Source organism: Sprattus sprattus, assembly GCF_963457725.1.
Source record: "Sprattus sprattus genome assembly, chromosome: 10".
Lineage (NCBI taxonomy): Eukaryota > Metazoa > Chordata > Actinopteri > Clupeiformes > Clupeidae > Sprattus > Sprattus sprattus.
The window spans coordinates 23149972-23172402 of NC_137908.1; the positions used below are offsets into that span (position 1 = coordinate 23149972).

The window sequence follows — 22431 nt, forward strand, 5'->3', positions numbered from 1 at the left end:
CCTTCAATTCCGCATATTGAAGTATGCCTTTCAGCAGTGCCTACACCAAATTAACACCTGTTTAAATAAGACAAATCAGACATCACACAAGAAATCATTGTAATGCATCATGCAAATTCTAAATAAGTACATTTTGTAAGCATATTCTGGGTTGCAAATGTTTGATTTAAATGTTATGCCATTGTATACGCTACTTCAAACACATAACAACGTTCATAACAATACGTCAGTAAGTCAGCTTCAATGTTTTTTTCAGCACCAACAAACTTGTTTCACACTCGATTTTAGTATTATGAATGTTGGCAGTATTGCAAATGGCCAGAAGATGTCGCTGTTGCAATATATTTATATTTTCTAATTCTTCGTGTCACACCTAAAAAGCCATTCTGAGAAGGGTTTTTGCCTGAAGAACATGTTAGTGGCGTTGCTAATTCCGCAATTTTGGGAGGCATTTCGCATGGTAAGTAACACATTAACTCTTAATGGCTTAATAGTAGAATCAGACAATATTTGAGTTTTTACTGAATATGTTGTAGACTCGATCAAGTAGCCTAAGGGATAGGCACAGAATAAAGCTTTACCGAAACGAAAACATTAAACACGGCGGAGGCCACCGTCACCATGTGGGAAAGGAAAGTAGTGCTTTTAATGCTTACAAATTCACGAAATATGGCACACACATCAGATGTCTGAATGTCATGGGTCGCAGACGCAGATCCCTAGTCTCCGCCACCGATTTAAACGATGTGACGTCTTAAACGCGTCAGAGGCAAGCCTGTTTATGCAGACCGGAACTATCCCCCATTTCCTCCGCCTGTCTCTTTGCTATAACGACAGTAACAATGCTAGAGAAAAACATCTGATTTGGAAAGCGTCATATGCTGCCTAACATAACGTTACTTGGCAAAGGAAGAGATGGACGGTGGTGGCAATTGCGGTAACATTAGTGGTATTATGAATAATAGACAGAGGACGATGTTAACGAACAAAAGCCGGCTCGAGTCCGCCCGCAACCAGCGAAAAGACTCGGAGGTGAGTGAGGTCCAAATAGCTGTACAGTCGTGTTAACGTTATCTTAGTGGTATAGCTTAGGTAACGTAGGATATGATAGTTAGCTAAATGGGCTAACGTTAGGCCATACTTTCCAAGCCAGTATGTAGCAAGTTTTCCTCTATTATGGTATATTGTGGGAATAACCTTAGTTTATCCATTTGAATAAGGTAGGTTTGAACAGGCAATATCTCACCGACTTATGGATGACACATTTGCTATGCTAATGAAGTATCAGCTGTTTTATCTAATGTTGTTGTGTGCTAATAGGGTATATAGCTTCTCACAAAAGTAGAGTACGATGAAAGAAGGTGGTAATCACACTGTATTAACAGAGTTATTACAGGAGTAACGTTAATGTAGGTTAACGTTACCATGCATAGAGTGTAACTTATAACTTTATTCAGTTCACTTTCATAAAGAGGCCTTTGTAAATCCACAAGATATTGTGTCTAATTTAAACGTTAGCAAGAAAATCAGTGAGAATGATTACAATTCATCAACAGTTGACTTATTTTTTTTTTTAGTTTTTCATTAATTAATGCAACGTTAATTCAACACTAATTCAGTGGAATTTGAGCTTAATGTTACGTTGTGCGTATTAGTTGTGGAAGGATATTGTTTGTAGCGTACTGATTTTGTTTGGCTAGCCAGAGATAGCTGCGTTAGCTCGTGTTTGCTAAGAAGCTTGGCAAGTCATTTTGCCAACTAACGTTAGCTATCTTTGTATATGTTACCCATAGACATATATACATGTCTAAGAAGTTTAAATGTCTAGGCTAGGGTGTAACTGGGTACAAACTTTGATACGAGCAATCAACAGAAATTGACCATTAGCTTTGTGTACTTTGGTGTCCGCTAGAGCGCTTCCTCCCTTATAACCAAATGTTGAATATTATCTGTTTGGATGTCATTATTCTTCAGGGCTTCTCCGAGTCTCCGGATCTGGAATTTGAATATGCGGACATTGACAAGTGGGCAGCTGAACTTTCCGGTGAGTTTTTAGCTGTGTACCATTTTCCAGTGGTATTCCTTTTAATACGTTTGGCAGACTGATGATTAAAATGTTGTTTTTTTTACCCTTTTACACACACACTGTTCATCTAACTATGCTAATTTCTTTCAGAGATATACAGTTATACCGAGGGACCTGAGTTTATATTGAACAAAAAATGTTTTGAAGAAGACTTCAGAACTCATGGTAAAAAACTTAAAATCGTTAACATGTTATGAAACATGTGTTTTAAAACACACATGAACATTTGTGGAACATGGGGTGACTCACTGCCCCTTCATCTGTCTGTGTATGTAGTTACATCACTTTGGATAAAAGCGGCTGCTAAACATCAGACTTTTACCTGATTTGTATCTATTTTATACTTTTTTTTTTACTCTCATTGTTTTTATGTTTTTGAGACATATGATTTTTAAGGTTCAAATATCACCCTTTCCTTCTGTTAGTAACAGATAAAGGCTGGACAGAGTTAGACTCTGCCCATCACCGGGCACATGCCATGCGCCTATTGGATGGCCTAGAGATGACCGCCCGTGAGAAAAGACTGAAGATCGCCAGAGCCATACTCTACATTGCACAGGGTACACACACACACACACACACACACACACACACACACACACACACACACACACACACACACACACACACACACACACACACAATCACCTTGACAGCAAATGTGAGCCTAGCCAGGTATAGTTTATAAGGTTTTGGTTACAGTAGTGCAACTGATAAAAAAGGAAACCATATATCCCCCTCAGATGTAATGTAATATCTTCCTAAAGTTTAAAACTCAGCCAATTGACCTACATGGCCTCTTTTAAACTATTTGGTGGAAGGTCTGCGACTCTGGCACAACATTGTTGATATTTGAGCTCTCCGAACACTATAGTTCTTTTCTTTTTGAGTGCACACATACAATGAACAGCGACACAAATTTGAGGAGAAACTTAATTGACAAAGTGTATTGGATTAAAATCAAAGACTCTGCCTTTAAGTCCCTATTTTTAAACCATCCAAAATATTGTGGTAAATATAGCTGCAAGCAGCAATGAAGGGGGCCAGCAGGCCAGAGTTGCCATGGAAATTTGATGTCATTGTATCAAGTGGATGTCTGTAAGCACTCACAGAAAGTGGTAATATCGATTGGTTGAAGACTGGTTATGATATGAGCTCACTTCCTGTTCGGTGACTTTGCTGCCACAACACTTTTGGAAATCAAAAAGTCATGTAGGCTTCGTCTGAAGATCATCTGTATCATATGTGGTGAATATATTTTTAATGGAAGATTGTTTTGTCCATATCCCAGTCAATTGTTGCTAAAATATTAAAAACTAGCTAGGAGTGGCAGTAGGTTGCAACGTGGACTAGGCTCCGCTGAGGTGCTTGGTCCCCATATCAGTGTTTGTAGCTATAATTCTGAGACTCATTTCTCTCCATAAGTGTTATTACAGAGGGAGGTGGATTTTCCAGTTCAGTTACTCGATTTAATGAAGTCATCAGTGCTTTTCTTGTCCCATCCTTCTGCACAGGCACTTTTGCGGAGTGTGCATCTGAAGCAGAGGTGCAGCACTGGATGCGTTACAATGCTTTCCTCTTGCTGGAGGTGGGCACATTCTCCGCCCTGGTGGAACTGCTGAACATGGAGATAGAGTAAGGAGTGGGTCTGAGGAAAGAGGGTGGTCTGATAATTTGCTGCTGATTTAGATGTTTTTGCCACATTCATAATAGATCCAACAGGTTTTTGCCGTTTCAGTTTGTAATTATCCTTTTATGAAAACTCTCTTTCCTAACCTGTTGTGGTTCCTCCCCCACAGTAACAGTGCTGCGTGCAGCAGTGCAGTGAGAAAACCAGCCATATCTCTGGCAGACAGCACAGACCTCAGGTATATAGTTTTTCACACACACAATGCCGGTGTAATATTTATTCTGGTCTCTAAATAAATAGAATAAATGGTAGGTCAGGTTGCCAAAACTAAGTTTACCTTGAATTGAAGCTGTACACTGTTCAGCCAGAAGTGTAAATTGTTGATGAAACTGCCCTGTTCACCAAGTTGGCATAAGCAAGTTTCTCATCGCACAGCTGATTGCACACACCAATATTTTTTTAAATGTTTTATTTAGGTTGGTAGAACCTGGTTGCTGTAGGTATAATAGGTACCACCCTCAAACAGGCAGCAGAATGATTTAAGGTACCTTACCATGTGCCTGGGCACCAAATAAATGTGAGTGCAATTATGCATAAATACTCCTGATGGGGGCCATCCTGACAACAGCACCAATACAATGTTTGTGATCTCACCAGATTGGATAGATATCAACTTTTTAACACAGCAGCAGATCAATAAAGTTGCGCAAAGTGTGGTGCCAACAATAGTGGTCAAAATAAAAATCAGTCATATAAAATATGCTCTCTTCTCTCATTCAGTTTTGATTAATGATTCAATTAATAGCTACAACCAAAATTACCATATCAATTGCATGCAAAGGTTGAAGGTCTTGGGAGATGAAGAGGTTGGCAGCATTTACTCTATATAGACCAGCGTATACAGTGGGTAAAATAAGTATTGAACACGTCACCATTTTTCTCAGTAAATATATTTCCAAAGGTGCTATTGAAATGTCATTTTCACCAGATATTGGTAGCAACCCAGGTAAACCAAAACAAATAAGTTGAGAGTGTTGTGTGTAAAAATGTGAAATGACACTGGGAAAAAGTATTGACTCATGCATGTCAATACTTTTTCTTTAAATGGTATCATGTAATTTGCTGTGCTGCAGGATCCTTCTCAACATCATGTACCTCATGGTCGAAACCATTCAACAGGAGGACCCAATGGACAGCCCAGAGTGGAGAGCAGCTAGGGAGACTTTTAAAAGTGAACTGGGTAGGTGCTGTGTTTGCACATGTTAAAAAAAATCCTGTTTCATTTTTGCAACCTCAGACTAAATGGTAGTTTGTCAATTAAATTAATCTCAAGACTTAACCTTCCATCACATATACAGATACATGTGTGTACTCCATGTTATAGGCTCACCTCTCTACAACAATGAACCAATGTCAGTGATGCTCTTTGGCATGGTGACAAAGTTTTGCAGTGGTCATGCCCCACACTTCCCCATGAAGAAAGTGCTGCTGCTCCTGTGGAAGAGCATCCTTGTAAGTGGCCCTCTCTCTCTCACATAGACAACCACAAATGTTTTCATTAAAATTTAAGAATTTGTTGGAGAACTGTTTCCTAGTTTTGGTTGAAATAGCCACATTGCAAGATAGTGTGTTATCTCCTTTAATGCTTTAGTGACTAAAAAAGTAATGGCCGGTTCACACTACACGATTGTCGAACATTCCTTCACGATTTAACATGTCACACTATGCGATCACAGAGCCACGACTTCGGGCTTCGTCTTGGTCGGAAGACTGGCCACACTACAAGATCATGAATCTTTGTATCTAATTGCCTAGGTAACAGCTAGCTACTTTTGATAGGCTACGTAAACTTTTGAGGTAGGCTATCAAACGCAAATTTCCGGGTAAGACTGTAAATAGACTACTTTAAAACCAACATTTTGTAACCTACATTTACAATAATAACAGTTTATCAGGCTGGACATTCGTTATACAGGCCAGAGTGAGGTTTATGCTAGGTCTACGCTATGTCAACAATGGATACGTCATTGCGATTCCCCAAAAAATTCTGACATGCCAGACTTTTCGTCGTGGGGTTTTCGAACGTCGCAGACGAAAACATCGCAGGTCGCAAGCATGTCACACTACAAGACCTCACCTCGTCGCAGACTTTTCAAAGTCGGGGCCCGATCCTGCAAATTTGTCGGCGACGAAGAAATCGGGGCAAAATCGGGCTGAAATCGTGTAGTGTGAACAGGCCATAAGTGAAATCCAACAGAAGTTATGTGGTTTACACCTGTCTCCACAGCTCTTATTGTTGTAGATGTTTTCACTCCACTGCTCTGTGTAAATGCTACAATAATGAGCATGAAATTTGGCTTCTTTAGGATCATACCGATCTTCTTTGATGCATTAGTTCATTCCAGAGCAGACTGTAACTGTATATTTACTGGACATAAAGACATCTTCAATTGCTGATGCATTTCTGGTGACCTATGTGCATAGCACTAAGAACTTAAAAGCCATGTCAAGCGCAATGAGTTTTTGTAGGTCAAAATGTTTATGAAACTATCTTACAATTAATGTGTGACTAGCCCATAATTAGTGTCATGCCATACCAGTGACTGGCTCATGTGCATTGAGCTCTCCGTAAGGTTCCCTCAAGGTTGCAGGTCATTGAGTCCCTGTATTCCATTCACTCTATCCCTAGTTCACTCTGGGTGGCTTTGAGCAGCTGCTGAACATTAAGGTCCTTAAGCGGGAGGAGCTGTGCCTGCCCCCCCTGCCAGAGGACAGCATCCGTGTGGTGAGGAGCATGAGAGCGGCTTCCCCCCCTGCCTCTACCTCTGATCTTCTAGAACAGCAGCAGAAGCGTGCTCGGCGAGAGCATAAGGTATGCTCACAAACCCACGAACACATGCCAATGTTATTTATGAAAGAATGCGACGTAGGCGGTCACCTTATTGGTGGCATCCCTGTCTCATGGAGATTTGTAATTTTTCCAGGTGCTCCAAGTCATTGACCTGTGCTGTGTTCCAGCATCCAAATAAGTGAATCTCGCGTCAAAAAGTTTGATCAGTCTTTGTCAAACTCACGCCAATTTCCCTTTGGAAGTTTGCAGTCTTGAAAACCTAACTCGGCTAGCTTGTAATTCAATTACACTGTCCAATGTATATAATGCATGTTGCCAACAACATTTAATTAAATTACACATTTTCAACAGTTAGATGCTTAGAAAACAATGTATTTGCTGAAAACGTGGGCAGTATTTCAGCTAAATTTGAATTAGTCATTCTATTTTTTGTTATTCTTTAGTTATGTAAGCGTAGACTTAGGTCGTGTCACAATACATTTTCACTATGCAGTCATATTTGTAGAGAATCTTTTGATATTTGTTTACCTTGTCAGACTACTGTATTTTCTGCACTATAAGACGCACTTAAAAGCCTTTAATTTTCTCAAAAAACGACAGTGCGCTTTATAATCCGGAGCGCCTTATATATGGATTAATTCTAGTTGTGCGTACTGACATCAAAGCGATTTTGTGTGGTAAACCGCGCTCTGTCTGTTTTAGAACTTTGATAAACTTCAAAGCCGCAGTGCTTTGTTTGGTAAACAATATAGCCGCCGCCGTAATATATACTGTGCTTCACCATAATATTTCAGTGTGTGAGTAAAGTGACCCCAAAATGGCACCTGTCAAGAGACATGCTTACGACGTGGGCTTCAAACTCAAGGCTATCAGTCACACAGTAGAACATGGGAATAGAGCAACTGCGAGAGAATTCAACGTTAATGAATCAATGGTACGAAAGTGGAGGAAGCAAGAAGATGACCTGCGCCAAGTGAAGAAGACCACACAGAGTTTCCGAGGGAACAAAGCGAGATGGCCACAGTTAGAGGACAAAATTGAACAGTGGGTAATTGAACAGAGAGCAGTAGGTAGAAGCGTCTCTACAGTCTCTATTCGACTGAAGGCAACAGCATTAGCACGGGACATGGATATCAATGACTTCCGAGGCGGTCCTTCTTGGTGCTTTCTTTTATGAAACGACGTTATCTCTCCATCCGCACACGGACTACCGTCTCGCAGCAACTGCCAAAAGATTACGTAGAAAAGCTGGCCTCTTTCCGCGCATACTGCAAAAGCAAGATCAATGAAAAGAAGATCAGGCCAGAGCACATCACCAACGTCCACCAATGGACGAGGTTCCCCTCACCTTTGACATCCCCGTGAACCGCACCGTGGAGAAAACAGGGATCAGAACGGTGTCTGTACACACCACAGGGAACGAGAAGTAGGGATGTCCGATATTGACTTTTTTGCCGATATCCGATATGCGATTTTGTCCAACTCTAAATTTTCGATTCCGATATCAGCCGATACCGATGTCGATATTTTGGTTATTTTTCCTCAAACCTAATTTAGGTAACATTACATATCTCCTATTGTGGAATTAACACAACATGCTTAATGTTATTGTGATGCCCCACTGGATGCATTCTTGAATGCAACAAGGCTTTCCAAATGTTAACATTGTCTGTGCAAAATAAGAAAAATACTTCAACTTAATTTAAGGGAAAAGTGCCATGTTTCTTTTTTTTTTTTTTTTTTTTAATGGTCTCAGTCAACAGTTTGGATTACACTCTCCCTGAGATACTCTTGACAATGCCCACAACAAATAGGGCAAACTTGACCTCACAAATGATAAAACATTGTACCTGAACAACTATGTGCAACATAGCAGTATGTTTCTTTAACTAAAACTCAATAACCTTAATTGAATAAATGCACAAATATGAGTCAATTACAATGTGCACTGTACTGCACAATTTTGAAAACATTTGTTTGAGCTGACTAAAAAAAAAAAAAATCCGATACCGATATTGACCGATGTTACATTTTTATGCTAATATCGGGCCGCTAATCGGTGGGCAGATAATATCGGACATCTCTAACGAGAAGTCATCCTTGACTGTAGTTCTCAGTTGCCAGGCTAATGGCCAGAAACTTTCACCTATGGTCATTTTCAAGAGGAAGACATTGCCAAAAGAAAAGTTTCCATCCGGCGTAATCATCAAAGCTAACCCGAAGTGCTGAATGGACGAGGAAAAGATGAGTGAGTGGCTGAGTGAAATTTACGTGAGACCGGATGGCTTTTTCCACAAATCTCCGTCCCTATTGATCTGCGACTCCATGCGCGCCCATCTCACCGATGCTGTCAAAAACCAAGTGAAGCAAACTAATTCGGTGCTTGCCATCATTCTGGGTGGATTAACTAAAGAACTCCAGCAGTTAGATATTGGTGTCAACAGGGCGTTCAAAGTTAAACTGCGAGTTGCGTGGGAGCAGTGGATGACAGAAGGCGAACACACATTCACCAAGACATGGAGACAGCGCCGGGCGACTTACGCTACTATCTGCCAATGGATCGTGGATGCCTGGGCTAAGATATCAGTCTCAACTGTGGTCCGAGCTTTCACGAAGGCCGGAATCATCACTGAACTGCCAGGTAACAGCAATGACACTGACTCCACTGACTCGGATAATGACGAGAGGGATCTGGGGATGCTGGATGCCGTAATCGCCCAACTTTTAAACTCGGACACTGAAGATGAAGAATTTGAGGGATTTGTGGACGATGAATGAACTGAAAAAGTGTATTGTGTTGTATTTTACGTTGCATTAATGTATCATTAACGTTTGAACAATTTTGAGAGTTTAATAAAGTTTGATCAAGTTTGACTGACTGACTGTTTTGTGTCGTTTCATTAAGCAATAAGCCCCAAGAGGCCGTGCTTTGCGCTGGTTTTAGAACAGGTAAGGGGAGTTGTTAGGCACGACGCGACAATTCAATTTAAGAAACAATATTTGAATGATATAATGATAAACTGTCATTCTTCTACAAAGTATAGTTCCTAAATAAATTTTTGCCACGCAACCCTTGAAGCAACGCAACAGCCAGATGGAACACATGCGCTACCGACAAAAAAGGGTGCTCATTTATTCACATTCATTTGTATATCGTCATTAATAGTGCAATTGACCCTTCCGCGACCACTCCCCAAAACGGTAACAATCAATCATAGCATAGCAACGGTATCAATCATAGCATAGCAACGGTTACTAAGCTCGGGACCTCAGTCAAGCGAGCCATTTTGATGAATGGAAGTCAATGAGAGAGACGTCTGCTCGAGAAGAGAAAATGAAACGTTGCGCTTATGGAGTGTGTAATTCTAACAGCCGATATCCAAAAAGGCTGGAGGGAGGGGTAACATTTTATCCCTTCCCGAAACCCAAGACCCAGAGAGAGAAATGCCTGCTGTGGATCAAACCATGTGGACGACCCCCCCATCAGATGAATGTCAGCAACGTAAACAGAAGCACCTACGTTTGTTCCAAGAAGCTATGTCGCTAAAATCTGCCCACTGCATCGAAAACGTGAGAAAACCCTTGCTTAAAATACGATTCAGTTTTACCACCTTACATGTTTGCGTAGCGGCGACTGTGTAGATAATGGAACACATAAACATAGCTGGAATGAACCTGTTAGCCTTAGCATTTGTCTGTCTACAAACACGGCATCTAATGTCGTGGTTGTAGCCTATATAAGCATATTGCAGACCCTTTTGCCTGCTTCGATCTGAGATCTTGCCGTTTTTCCCAAAAATGCTTGTGATTTATTTTGGGAGAGCTGCAATTGACACGGTTGAAAACATGTTGCCACGCCATTCATACCAATGCTGAGAACCTGGGAAACGTGAATGCTTGACTGATATAGCAACCGTTGCTAAGGGGGGCGGAGTTTGCGGAAGGGTCCATTGTTGAAATAGTTTTCAAACGGGCTCATCTTTGCTGGTGCAGCGCCAGGGGTATCCTGATTCAAGGATTGGAACAATCAGTTTTAGCCCGGTGCGCTTTATATATGAAAAAAGATCGAAAATAGACCATTCATTGACAGAGCGCCTTATAATCCAGTGCGCCATATAGTGCAGAAAATACGGTACGTGCTTCTTTGGCTTCTGCCGTTGCCGGTTCCCTATCCTTCAGCTTGTCAACAAATACACGTGTACACTGTCCATTAGGGAGTCTCAAAGCATGATTTGTATTTACGACAATGGTGTAAAAGTCAGCTATACTCTGCAACTTTAAGGGTAGGTCAGTAGCAAATACTATTACTCCCGAAATGGTGATTTAATAAAGTAGGATAATTATAATAGGAAAAAGTAGAAACCTCCAGTCTGCCTGTGCAGCTTCATATTAAAGAGTCCATATTCACACATATTAACATGGGTTTAACACATGCTTGCAGCTTTTCATATTCCCTTCATATTAAAATCAGTTCATATTAAGCTAGCAACCATAAACTGTTAAGATGGTTTCCTTAGCTAGAGCTAGGATAGTTCATAGCCTGGTTAACACCTTTAGTTCGTCCTCCATGGCATCCTGTTAAAAGCAGTCTGGTGGGAAATACACCACACCCTTTACTTTATTGTCACGGGAGACTGAGTGTGAATGAAAATGTGTTTTCTATCTGATGATGTTTTTATCTGATACATTAATGAGGGTCGTATGTGAAAGGCAGAGAGAGAGACCCATTCACGCTTTACCTGGAGTTACTGTGCGTGCTACTAACTACCAGGGAAAAATGCATTCCTGTGTGTAGGACACACCCGAGTATTAATCCGCAGGGCTGCAGGAACTTAGCAAAATCAATGTATAAAACGCGGTCAATAGTCATTTTGGCATGATACAGGAAAGTACAGGGTTAATCAATCGATCAATTTATTTATTTGATCAAGAGACAGTGTACATTCAAGAACATTAAAATGTAAATGCACCCAACTATACAAAAGGCTAATTTCCATTGGCAGTCCCCCTGCCAGAGTGTAAAAAGGCTATACAACCTAAAATAAGGCATTAACGGCATTGCTCAAGGCTTCTTTATGTTAAAAGTTTTTCTTTGCCACCTTCACCTTAGTGCTGGCTTCAGGCTGAGGATCAGACTCTGGCCCCTGTAAAGTGCCTTGAGACAATTTCAAATGTGACTGGTGCTATAAAACATTAAGAAAAAGAAAATTATAAACTGGATAGTCTTTAATACTTTTTCTTTTCTTCAGTCACTCATCAAGCAAGACAATCTCGATGCCTTTAATGAGAAGGACCCCTACAAAGCAGATGACGGCCGTGAGGATGAGGATGAAAACGACGACAGTGAGAACAACCTTGAGCCTGAGAACTTTCCACTGGAGCGGGATGAGGTCATGCCCCAGCCCATCCCACAGCCACCTTGTGAAAGATTGTCCTTCCCCAAGGGTCTACCTTGGGCTCCCAAAGTCAGGTATTGGAGGGGGAGGGAACGGAGATTTTTCTTTTTTGCATGAAGTGCAGATTTAAGGCTCATGTAACCTGCCTTGTGTAGACAAGCACAGTCCCGCACAGGACTATAACTTACAACCTCAGGTATGGGAGACGCCCATGCTGGCAAGGAGGTTAAAACTCACATGGGTACCAGCCTCTGTCGCTTTAGGTGTGGGGGAGTAAGGTTCACTCACTACACAGCACTGCACCCGCTGGCTACAGTTACACCCATTCATTTCAATTCAAAAATGTTAAATTTTAAGGTAATAAAATAAAAGGGAATACTGTGATATTTCACAACTCATTCAAAGTGTTCTGTATTCTATTCTGTACAGATACTTAACCTAGCCAAAAGGCTATATTTTGTGCATTATTTTGACCAGTGTTTTACCAAAGCATTTTCAATTTTCAACAGGGAAAAGGACATAGAGAATTTTCTGGAATCAAGCAGAAGTAAATTCATTGGTTACACTCTTGGGAAGTAAGTATAGAATCCATTCTTCAGCTTTGGTCTTCTGTGATGGTATAGCGAAACTTAGCCCTTAGTTCACAGATTTGTTCATTTGTTTCTCCTATGTTTCAGTGACATAGAAACTGTAGTTGGCTTGCCCAGGCCCATCCATGAAAGCATCAAAACATTGAAACAGGTATGTTATATAGCTTGAAATGTCTTAAATTAATTCCACTGAATAATTGTAATATTTCAGATAAGTCAATGTTTGTACATTGTAGGTAAATATAAATTAGGTAAAGTTAAAATGTGCCTGTTTTGCACCCACAGCATAAGTATGTCTCCGTAGCAGAGATTCAAATTGCCAAGGAAGAGGAGTATCAGAAGACGCCACTCTCTGGGGTATTTGAGTTTCACCACATTTTATAATTACACGTCTTTTCAAAAAGCACTTGTTAGCAGATTTGCTTTTAATTTAATTAACATTTTAAAGCCTGCCAGGAACTGTTGTAATCACCATCATTAACATGTTTAAAATAATGCTTAATGAAAGTAAATAAACGCTGCTTGAAGCGTACAACTCATATCAACCTGCATATTGAAATTTTATCCAAACATGTAACAGTGGCTGGTCGTATGAGTGTTGTCTAATTTTCATCGAATGTTCCACAGATCTTCAGACAAAGTCTAACAAAGGTTATGTGGAATTTTTTAAATTTTTGGAAATGGGTTACAGAGGGAACCCATGTCTTTACATCAAAGTTGGGGAAATGACTCAATACCCCATTTGACCACTAGGGGCGCTACAGGAGGGCATGTTTTTGGTCATTACCCTTCATATTTTTGGTCTAAAGTCATGGTTATTATTTTAAATCATGGCTTTTTTTAGTTCTTGATGTCTCCTCATGTTGCAATTCAGGCAAATGCACCAAACAAGAAGTTAATTTAATAATTAAAAGAATACATTTGGCTGTTTGGTGTAGATCAAGACTGGAATCAAAGACACCAGACAGGAAGTAATGCCATACCTTGCTTGTCACAGAACTTGCTATGAGTTTACACAAATGCCCTGGACATGATGACATCAAGTTGTCATGGCAACTATACACCCTGCTGAGCTGCTTGGCCCCCATATCACTGCTTGCAGTTATATTTTTTTAAACCTCCTCCTTTTCTTCTTCTTCCTCCTCCTCGTCTTCTAAATGTGACACACTCATTAGGCCTTTTACTCTGAATCTATTTAGCAAATGTCATGTCTGCCCCTCAAACACTTCAGCGCCAATTATGGGTCAAAGTTAGAGCTGCATTCAAATATGTACCTTTTGTACGGCATGAGTGAAATTAATGAATGAGGTATCATTAGATTCCTTGGATCGAGCAGAGTCTTTAATGTCAATTTTGGATTTTCCACCATTTTGGATTTTACAAAAGAATAATTCTCCTTGGACAAGCTTTAGCCAATCTTCACAAAATCTATTGCAGATGATCTTCAGACCTATCCTCACAAAAGATATCACATTGATTGTTTTTCAAAAGTGTTCATCAATGACAGCCAATCGAAATAAGTTTAGAGGGTGCCAAACAGGAAGAGAGGTCATATCTCTGCAATACTTTGTTGTAGAGAACTGGAGTGTTTACTTCACAAAAAACTGAATTTTAACCCACTGTCTGATGGGTAGCCTGCCATAGTCCTAAATAGCCATTACCCTCTTAATACACTGCCCATTTTCAAATTACAGAAACCTGCATTTGTTTAAACCTAAACAAGTTGGTCCGGTTTCTTTTAATAGTGGCTGAAAACTGGCCACCTTCAGGCAATCTAGAACCTTGCCAGGTGACGAGCTGTTAAAGGCTTATGTAGAAATTATAATTTTTTGTGTTATTTGCATTTTGGTGTACCCTACAATTTTTGGTTGTGATGCCCACATGAGAATAGCGAGCTCATTTCTTTCTGTGTTGAGTAGCTAGTTTACAGAAGTCAATTTGATGATGAATGATCAAAATCACAGTCTTTGAAAACATTACCAATTCTTAGGGATTTACCCTGCCCATCAGCCAACGTAGTGCAAGTACAGATGAAAGTGGCACCCAGCTTGAACCACAGATGTGTCTATGTCCTAATCACACAAAGGTGGCCAATCAAAATTATTTTGGAACTACTTAAAAAATGAAGAGCCTGGGCCTAATAACAGTGACTGTGTTTGGGGGGTTCTCATTTAAATCAGAGTCTGTTCTGAATTAGGTGAGAAGTGACTTGAGATTAGAACAGGAAGTAATGTGGTTCGCGGAAGGAGATTGACAGCACGGCGTATTCCATATGAATTTGAGGGCATCTTTTGAGTGGCCCAAACACTTGTGTGCATTTCAAGCCCGGGAACATACCCCTTGGGACCTTGCTCAGGAACCTACCCCTTGGGACCTTGTTCAGGGCTCTTTTTGGGGGTCTTTTTGGACCTGCTTCAGGGTAGATACTTCTTTGCAGCCCTGAAAATTTTGGGTAGGGTGAAAGGTGGTGTTTGAAACTTTGTTGAATTGATGTCTCGAGTGAAGAACAAAATGATAACTTCAAGGTTTAGTGGTTCCTGTACCGCAGTGGAAAAGCGAAAGACGAAAAGGGGCCTAGCCTTGGGCTATTCCTAGGGTTTTAAGCCACTTGAAAGTTCCATGAGTTCCTGCAGTGGAAAGGCTCAATTGATGGTCAGTTGTACTATACAGGAACCATGCTTTTACAGCCTGCAACATTACGACTATAAATCATCAAGTAGTGCTTTGTAGGCACTAGCATTTAAATTTCCTTACATATGTTACACACATTTTCATTTTCCTACATATGTAAAACTTGTGGTTGACCCTGTTACGCCTGTTTGTATCCATCCGTTTCTTCCTACAGGGTGAGGAGGAGGTTGACATGTCTGCCACAGAGTTGCTGTACCAAGGAATTCTTCCCAGCCTGCCTCAGTATATGGTAAAAGCCTATATTTGTGTCATATGGTGTTGTGTTCTCACCTTCTCCAGTGTTCCTCATTGCTATGCTGAGAAACTTGTGCATGCCCCATCTCCTTGTAAATACAGTTTTTATCTGATGATGTTGTGGGATTGGAACAGATTTGTTGAGCGTTGTTTTTAATACACTTTATTCACACTGAGGATAATTAATTAGTAAGAGAAAGTAAGCGGTCTTTAAAAAACAAAAAACACAAAGCAGAACCATTAATTTCCGATGAGAAGTGGCTGCGGCCAGTGATGTAGGCACAATGAGTACCAGCCTCACATGGGCACCAGAATAATGTAGGTACCTTACCTTGTGTGTGGACGCTGAACGTGCAATTGTGGTGCAAAGTCACAGACTAAGCCAAGTGTTACATGAGGATTGCAGCACTCTCAAGAAAGGGGAAAAAAGCTGTAATGATGGTAATGTCTGTGACGGCCTCAACATCGCAGTACACCTCCTAATACCGCGGTATGGCAGTGATGCAGTTACCGTTGTAGCCCAGTTACTAGATTGCCAACTTTGATTACAAACCCAAACTACTGAGAGACCTGTTTAATTTTATAATTGACTTGTGCAGTAGTGTCTATAAGGCTAGAAGTGACTCAATAACTCAATAGTAGGTTAGAACATTTCTGTAGTTATCTTTAAAGATGTATGTGTTTTAGGAGGACGGATTATTTGCATGAAAATTAAATTTTAGTAAAGATTAACCTGTTATGTATGATTTTATAACATGATATATTCCTGCGCATCAGAATTCTTTAATCAGCAAATGTATTCATCCTGTGCTGTCTCCCAGATTGCCCTGCTGAAAATCTTGCTTGCAGCTGCTCCCACTTCTAAGGCTAAAACAGACTCCATTAACATCCTTGCAGATGTGCTACCGGAGGAAATGCCGTGAGTGACTTCTTGATAGAATGTTTACTGTTTGGTTGCCGTGAGTGACATCTTGAGAGAATGTATACTGTATGGTTGCCGTGAGTGACTTCTTGACAGAATGTATACTTTTTGGTTGCCGTGAGTGACCTCTTGAGACAATATATACTGTTTGGTTGCCGTGAGTGACTTCTTGACGGAATATATACTGTTTGGTTGAATGTGATCAGCTGCCCAGCGTTTGGTCTGCTTTGATCCTCAACTGTTTTCCCAAGTTTGTCTCAGTGTTTGTTGGACATCATTGGTTTTACATGGTAGGACTAGGTAGTTAGACACATGTAACATAGTTCATTGTCGTCAAGATTGTCTGCCTGTAGTTTTGCCAAAGGTTGTGCAAAGGTTTGTGGTAGTAATGGGGTGCTAAGATTGGAGTGGAGATTCTACACAAACTGTATCCAATTTGTATCTGACCTTCCATCAGGGAGGTACCACAGGCCACTGTTTTTTACAGAAAGTGCCTGTTACTTCCTACTGGTGCTATTTAAAATGAACACATTTACTTGTGTAGAATTTTGGACTGCAGTATATGTATTGTAAAAGAACTGACATTTAATAGTGTTTATCAGTCAATATGTGTGTGTTTAACATCTATTTTGTTCTGCTAACATTTGTGTCTGCAGAACTACAGTCCTACAGAGCATGAAGTTGGGGGTTGATGTGAACCGGCACAAAGAAATAATTGTGAAAGCCATCTCTGCCATCCTTCTGCTACTTCTCAAACATTTCAAACTGAACCATGTTTACCAGGTAACTAAATGACTACACACAGAAAAATAAAGGTGCTAACTGGTACTGAAAATGGTTCTTCATATTAATGATATAGAAGAACTATTTTTGGTTCCACAAAGAGCTTTATAAACAGTCCTTAGAAGAACCCACAAAAAGCTGCCTCAAATGGTTCTTTGAGTACCTTTGAGGTAGAGGATAAATGGCTGGAGCTGGGCCTATTAGCATTTAGATGACCAAACTATGCCCTTCATGTACACCCAAACTAAGATTTTCCTGTCAATTTTGATGAAGACTAAAATAAAAGGTTACATGTTAAAAAAGAAGTTTTCAACTTTTTCAGAAAATCCAATATTATGTAAAATCCAATAATGCAAATTGACAACACGAGGCACATTCAATTGGTCTTGATCCAAAGAATCCGGTGGTTCCTCATGTTTGAACATCGGCATTTGGTTCAGTAGCTACTTGCATAAACACACGTCCAATGTTGCCCTGTAAGTGGCACTAAAGCGCTCAAGGCTTAAACAACAGCATTGGTGAAAATAATCACGGGACTGTCCTCAGTAATTGGGCCAAATTTTAAAACTGTTTACCATATGGTTCTAGGGGCTCTCATAGAATCCATAGCCAGAAGATGATGATTCATAGTAAGACGAAATGGTAGAAACACAATGAGTGCCTATGAGCACCAGTGCTAGAACCCTCTGCATGTTGATAAAGGCACTAGCAGGTGTTACATTTGCTTTTATTTGAGATCCAAGACAATATAAGTCTAATTTCGCTTTAACGTTACTTATTTGCAACTAACCCTATTCTCTACTCCTAAACCAGGCACAATCGATCTTTTCCAAATATTTTCGAAAGGTCTGAATCGTAGTTGACGCATGATATCTTGTGCTCTTATTTTGTCCCCCAGTTCGAATATATGGCTCAGCACCTGGTCTTTGCCAACTGTATTCCTCTCATCCTGAAGTTCTTCAACCAGAACATCATGTCTTACATCACTGCTAAGAACAGGTTGGGGGATTTGATCGGAACCACAAGTGCCTCGCATAGCTTCTGATATACATTCTCAAGATAATATTGTCCATTGTTTATTTGTACATTTATTATTTGTATTGTATTCTTAAATCCGACTACCATCTATGTCTTTCAGTATATCTGTGTTGGACTTCCCCTACTGTGTGGTGCATGAACTTCCAGAGCTCACTGCGGAAAGTTTAGTAAGTCCCTTATTTTGTCGTTCTCACAAACTCTGTCCCTAACTCACTCACACATTTTCTTTCATTTTATTGTGTACAGTTGAGGTTGGATGTTTTATATACACTAAATACACTGGCTAAAATCATTAAAAATAAGTTTTTCACAATTGCAATCATTTAATTTCAATATATATATACAGCCGCAGAAAAAATTAAGAGACCACTTCAAAATTATCAGTTTCTCTGGTTTTACTATTTATTGGTATGTGTTAAAGTAAATTGTACATTTTTGTTTAATTCTATAACCTACTGGCAACATTCCTACCAAATTTCAAATAAAAATATTGTCATTTAGATCATTTATTTGCAGAAAAATGACAATTGGTCAAAATAGCAAAAAAGATGCAGTGTCTTCAGATCTCGAATAATGCAAAGAAAACAAGCTCATATTCATTTTTAAACTACACAATACTAATGCTTTAACTTAAGAAGAGTTCAGAAATCAATATTTGGTGGAATAACCTTGATTTAAAATCACAACTTTCATGTGTCTTGGCATGCTCTCCACCAGTCTTTCACATTGCCGTTGGGTGACTTTATGCTACTCCTGGCGCAAGAATTCAAGCAGCTCGGCTTCTTTTCATGGCTTGTGACCATCCATCTTCCTCTTGATCACATTTCAGAGTTTTTTTTATGGGATTCAGGTCTCGAAATTGGGCTGGCCATGACAGGGTCCTGATCTGGTGATACTCCATCCACACCTTTACTGGCCTGGCTGTGTGGCATGGAGCATTGCCCTGCTGGAAAAAACACTTCTCAGAGTTGGGGAACATTGTCAGAGCAAAAGGAAGCAAGTTTTTCTTCCGGGACAACGTTGTACTTTGCCTGGCCATAAGGATTGAACCAAAGCGGACTGGAGGGTCTCCTAGTTCGCCTTCTCTGATGAGTCCAATTTTCAGCTTTGCCCAACACATGGTCGTCTGATGGTTAGACGGAGACCTGGAGAGGCCTACAAGCCACAGAGTCTTGCACCTACTGTGAAATTGGACTCATCAGAGAAGACGAACTAGGAGACCCTCCAGTCGGCTTTGGTTCAATCCTTATGGTCTTTTACAAACCTCAGCCAGGCAAAGTACAACGTTGTGTAAATGATCTAAATGACAATATTTTTATTTGAAATTTGGTAGGAATGTTGCCAGTAGGTTATAGAATAAAACTAAAATGTACATTTTACTTTAACACATACCAATAAATAGTAAAACCAGAGAAACTGATAATTTTGAAGTGGTCTCTTAATTTTTTCCGCGGCTGTATATCCCCTCTGTCAGTTCAGTTAGTCCAACTACTTATTGTCAGAGAAGAGAGGAAGTTTACTTTCCGCTTTTATTTATTTTGTAAATAAATCTTTCTCTTTCCACCTGCGGGAAAATGTATTTTGTTCGAAACAAAGTAGATAAGACCCCCCCCCCCACACACACACACACACACATGCACACATACACATCATGCATGGATGTTCAAGATGCATGTAAACTGAGAATTTCAGGCATTATTGTTTTTAATTTTGCCGTTTCAGGAAGCTGGAGAAAACAATCAGTTCTGTTGGAGAAACCTGTTCTCCTGCATCAACCTGCTGAGGATTCTTAACAAGCTCACTAAGTGGAAGCACTCCAGGACAATGGTATAGGAGCCTCTCAAACACCATTGATTAAGCCTTTTTTTTCAGTTTGTTGGACATAACAGTACAGCATACATGTTGGTAACCTCAAAACAGTTGGCTGTGGCGGTTCTAATTGACCAAATCACTTTTTACTGATGTTGACAAACACAGAATTAAATGTTTGCGTTTGTCTGTCGCATCGCTTACCTTTTTAATTATCATTAGGCAAAAAAGGTTGTCAAATGTCAACCCCTGGCTAAGAACGTTTTTTTTGTCGCCTGATCCAGATGCTGGTTGTGTTCAAGTCTGCTCCCATCCTGAAGAGGGCGCTGAAAGTGAAACAGGCCATGATGCAGCTGTATGTCCTCAAGCTTCTTAAAGTCCAAACCAAGTACCTGGGTCGCCAGTGGAGGAAGAGCAACATGAAGACGATGTCCGCTATCTATCAGAAGGTCCGGCACAGGCTCAACGATGACTGGGCTTATGGAAACGGTGAGTTCTCTAGTCAGTGGCGGTAAAAAGGTGGAACACCACCTCTGTTGTTTTGTTCCGTCACAGTATCACTGCATCGTCATTTACCAACAGCATCATCAGGATCGGTCACAGTATGTTGGGCAGAGATGGCATGCAAACATGCCAACATTTATCTCTACTATGTTCAGAGCTCATAGATTTAGTGTATATCTTATTTTTTACATTTTAAAATAGGTTCTGAACAGTTTACAATTATTAAAGCAAATTGTAGTTATGACATTTATACTGCTTTTAAATTATTGTTTGTCCAGAAAATAATAAGTATGTGTAGCACTTTGGGGTCAGTGTTTCTACTGTTGGGGGGTGTATATAAAAATGTCAAGGTATGTCAACGATCTTAAAAGTGCATGACACCTGATTGAAGTTGCAGTGGATTTGTACAACTAATGGTGTGGTAGATGCAAATGTGATCCCAACTGATTATTAAATTAGTAATAAATGAATATCCATTTCCTCGACAGCAGACCTGGATGCGCGGCCATGGGACTTTCAAGCAGAGGAGTGTGCACTTCGTGCCAATATTGAGCGCTTTAACAGCCGTCGCTATGATAAGAACCAGGCCAACCCTGACTACCTGCCTGTGGACAACTGCCTGCAGAGTGTGCTTGGACAGCGTGTGGACTTGCCAGAGGACTTCCAGATGAACTATGACCTCTGGCTTGAGAGAGAGGTGTTTTCTAAGCCTATTTCCTGGGAAGAGCTCCTGCAATGAAGACCGTAAAAGACCCAATGCTTAGAAACCTTCCTGTGGTTATTTATAAAGTATATGGTAACAAAGTTTAATACATTGTTACATATTTGGCATGGTATCCTACATCAGAGCAAGATATTGAGGTGGTGCAAGGAAATGTAATTTTGATTCATAATTTAGTATGACATTCAATAAGAGTAGTAACTGAAACATAACCACAATTGGGAAATCTGTCTCAAAGCTAGAGATGTGGCAATATTTGTTTAGGCTACTTAAAGATACTTGCTTTGGCATTTGTAATGTTCTTTGCAGTATAACCACTATGCCAACAGCAGTGTTTGTCAAATTATCTATGCTGATAATTACCATTTTTAATGAGCACACTCCGTGCTCTGGTACATTCCAAAGTACTGGTCAAGTGTGGTAGGTCCCGGGTCGAGATCCTGGAACATGATCCACCAATCCCCCAATATTTTGAGACCAGCCCACCATACATTTTTATGAGCTCCCTCTTTCTTCTGATAGAATCTTCTATTACTTATATTCTGCTCTTAAACAGCCTTTTGGTACTGTGTGCTTTTGTACTGGTTGTGTGGGGTGCGGCTGAAGATGGATTACAATGGAACCCCTCTCATAAACATGCATATTACACTAAAGTGTCCTGACTCCCTGAAGATAGGGACTTGGATCATGTTTAACAAGTTTTGTTTAAGGTGTGTTGTGTTTTGCTTTTTTGGAACAGGCTGTGGCTGCTTATTCCTGATTATGTTGTCCTGGGACAGTTTTCTCCTCCTAGTGTCTGGTATTTTCAGTTGAAATGGTTTCTAATGAATAGTGAAATGATAGTTTGGGGTGAAATTAGGACTTCAGATCTGGATTTTATAACCCTAGGTTAAGGGTACACAGGGGTCTCGCATTATTTGACGAGAAGCCCAAAAGGTTAATGAGATTGTGACACACAATGAAAACAAAAGGGACTCCTCACCCTATAACATCATCTCTCTATGAATATATCTTACATCGCATTGTAACTTGTTTTTATAGGTCTGACCTTAAGGGATTTTTAAAAGAATCTTAAACATGTGTTATGTTACTGATAACAGTATTCTAATTGTTATTTATCATGGTTTGTGTCTAACCTCCATTGTATCTCTTAAACATAAATACCAAATAAACAAA

The 22431-nt window shown here is 40.1% G+C and overlaps 1 protein-coding gene across 3 annotated transcripts; it reads left to right on the top strand.

The window, feature by feature from the left end:
* The first annotated feature begins 830 nt into the window (after window positions 1-830).
* Window positions 831-22431, top strand: strip1 (striatin interacting protein 1). Of its 3 annotated transcripts, none has more exons than XM_080845739.1 (21): window positions 831-1032; window positions 1975-2044; window positions 2177-2251; window positions 2512-2646; window positions 3601-3721; window positions 3886-3954; window positions 4850-4956; window positions 5101-5228; window positions 6406-6588; window positions 11817-12037; window positions 12473-12538; window positions 12641-12704; window positions 12839-12910; window positions 15399-15473; window positions 16300-16397; window positions 17057-17183; window positions 18082-18182; window positions 18322-18388; window positions 19944-20048; window positions 20315-20519; window positions 21023-22431. In XM_080845739.1, the coding sequence occupies exons 1-21, from the start codon at window positions 916-918 to the stop codon at window positions 21271-21273; spliced, it is 2457 nt and encodes an 818-aa protein (XP_080701865.1). In that variant the 5' UTR covers window positions 831-915; the 3' UTR covers window positions 21274-22431. The 3 variants fall into 3 exon arrangements, with proteins under 3 accessions (XP_080701865.1, XP_080701866.1, XP_080701867.1); XM_080845740.1 differs by having other exon boundaries at window positions 21026-22431; XM_080845741.1 differs by having other exon boundaries at window positions 2518-2646.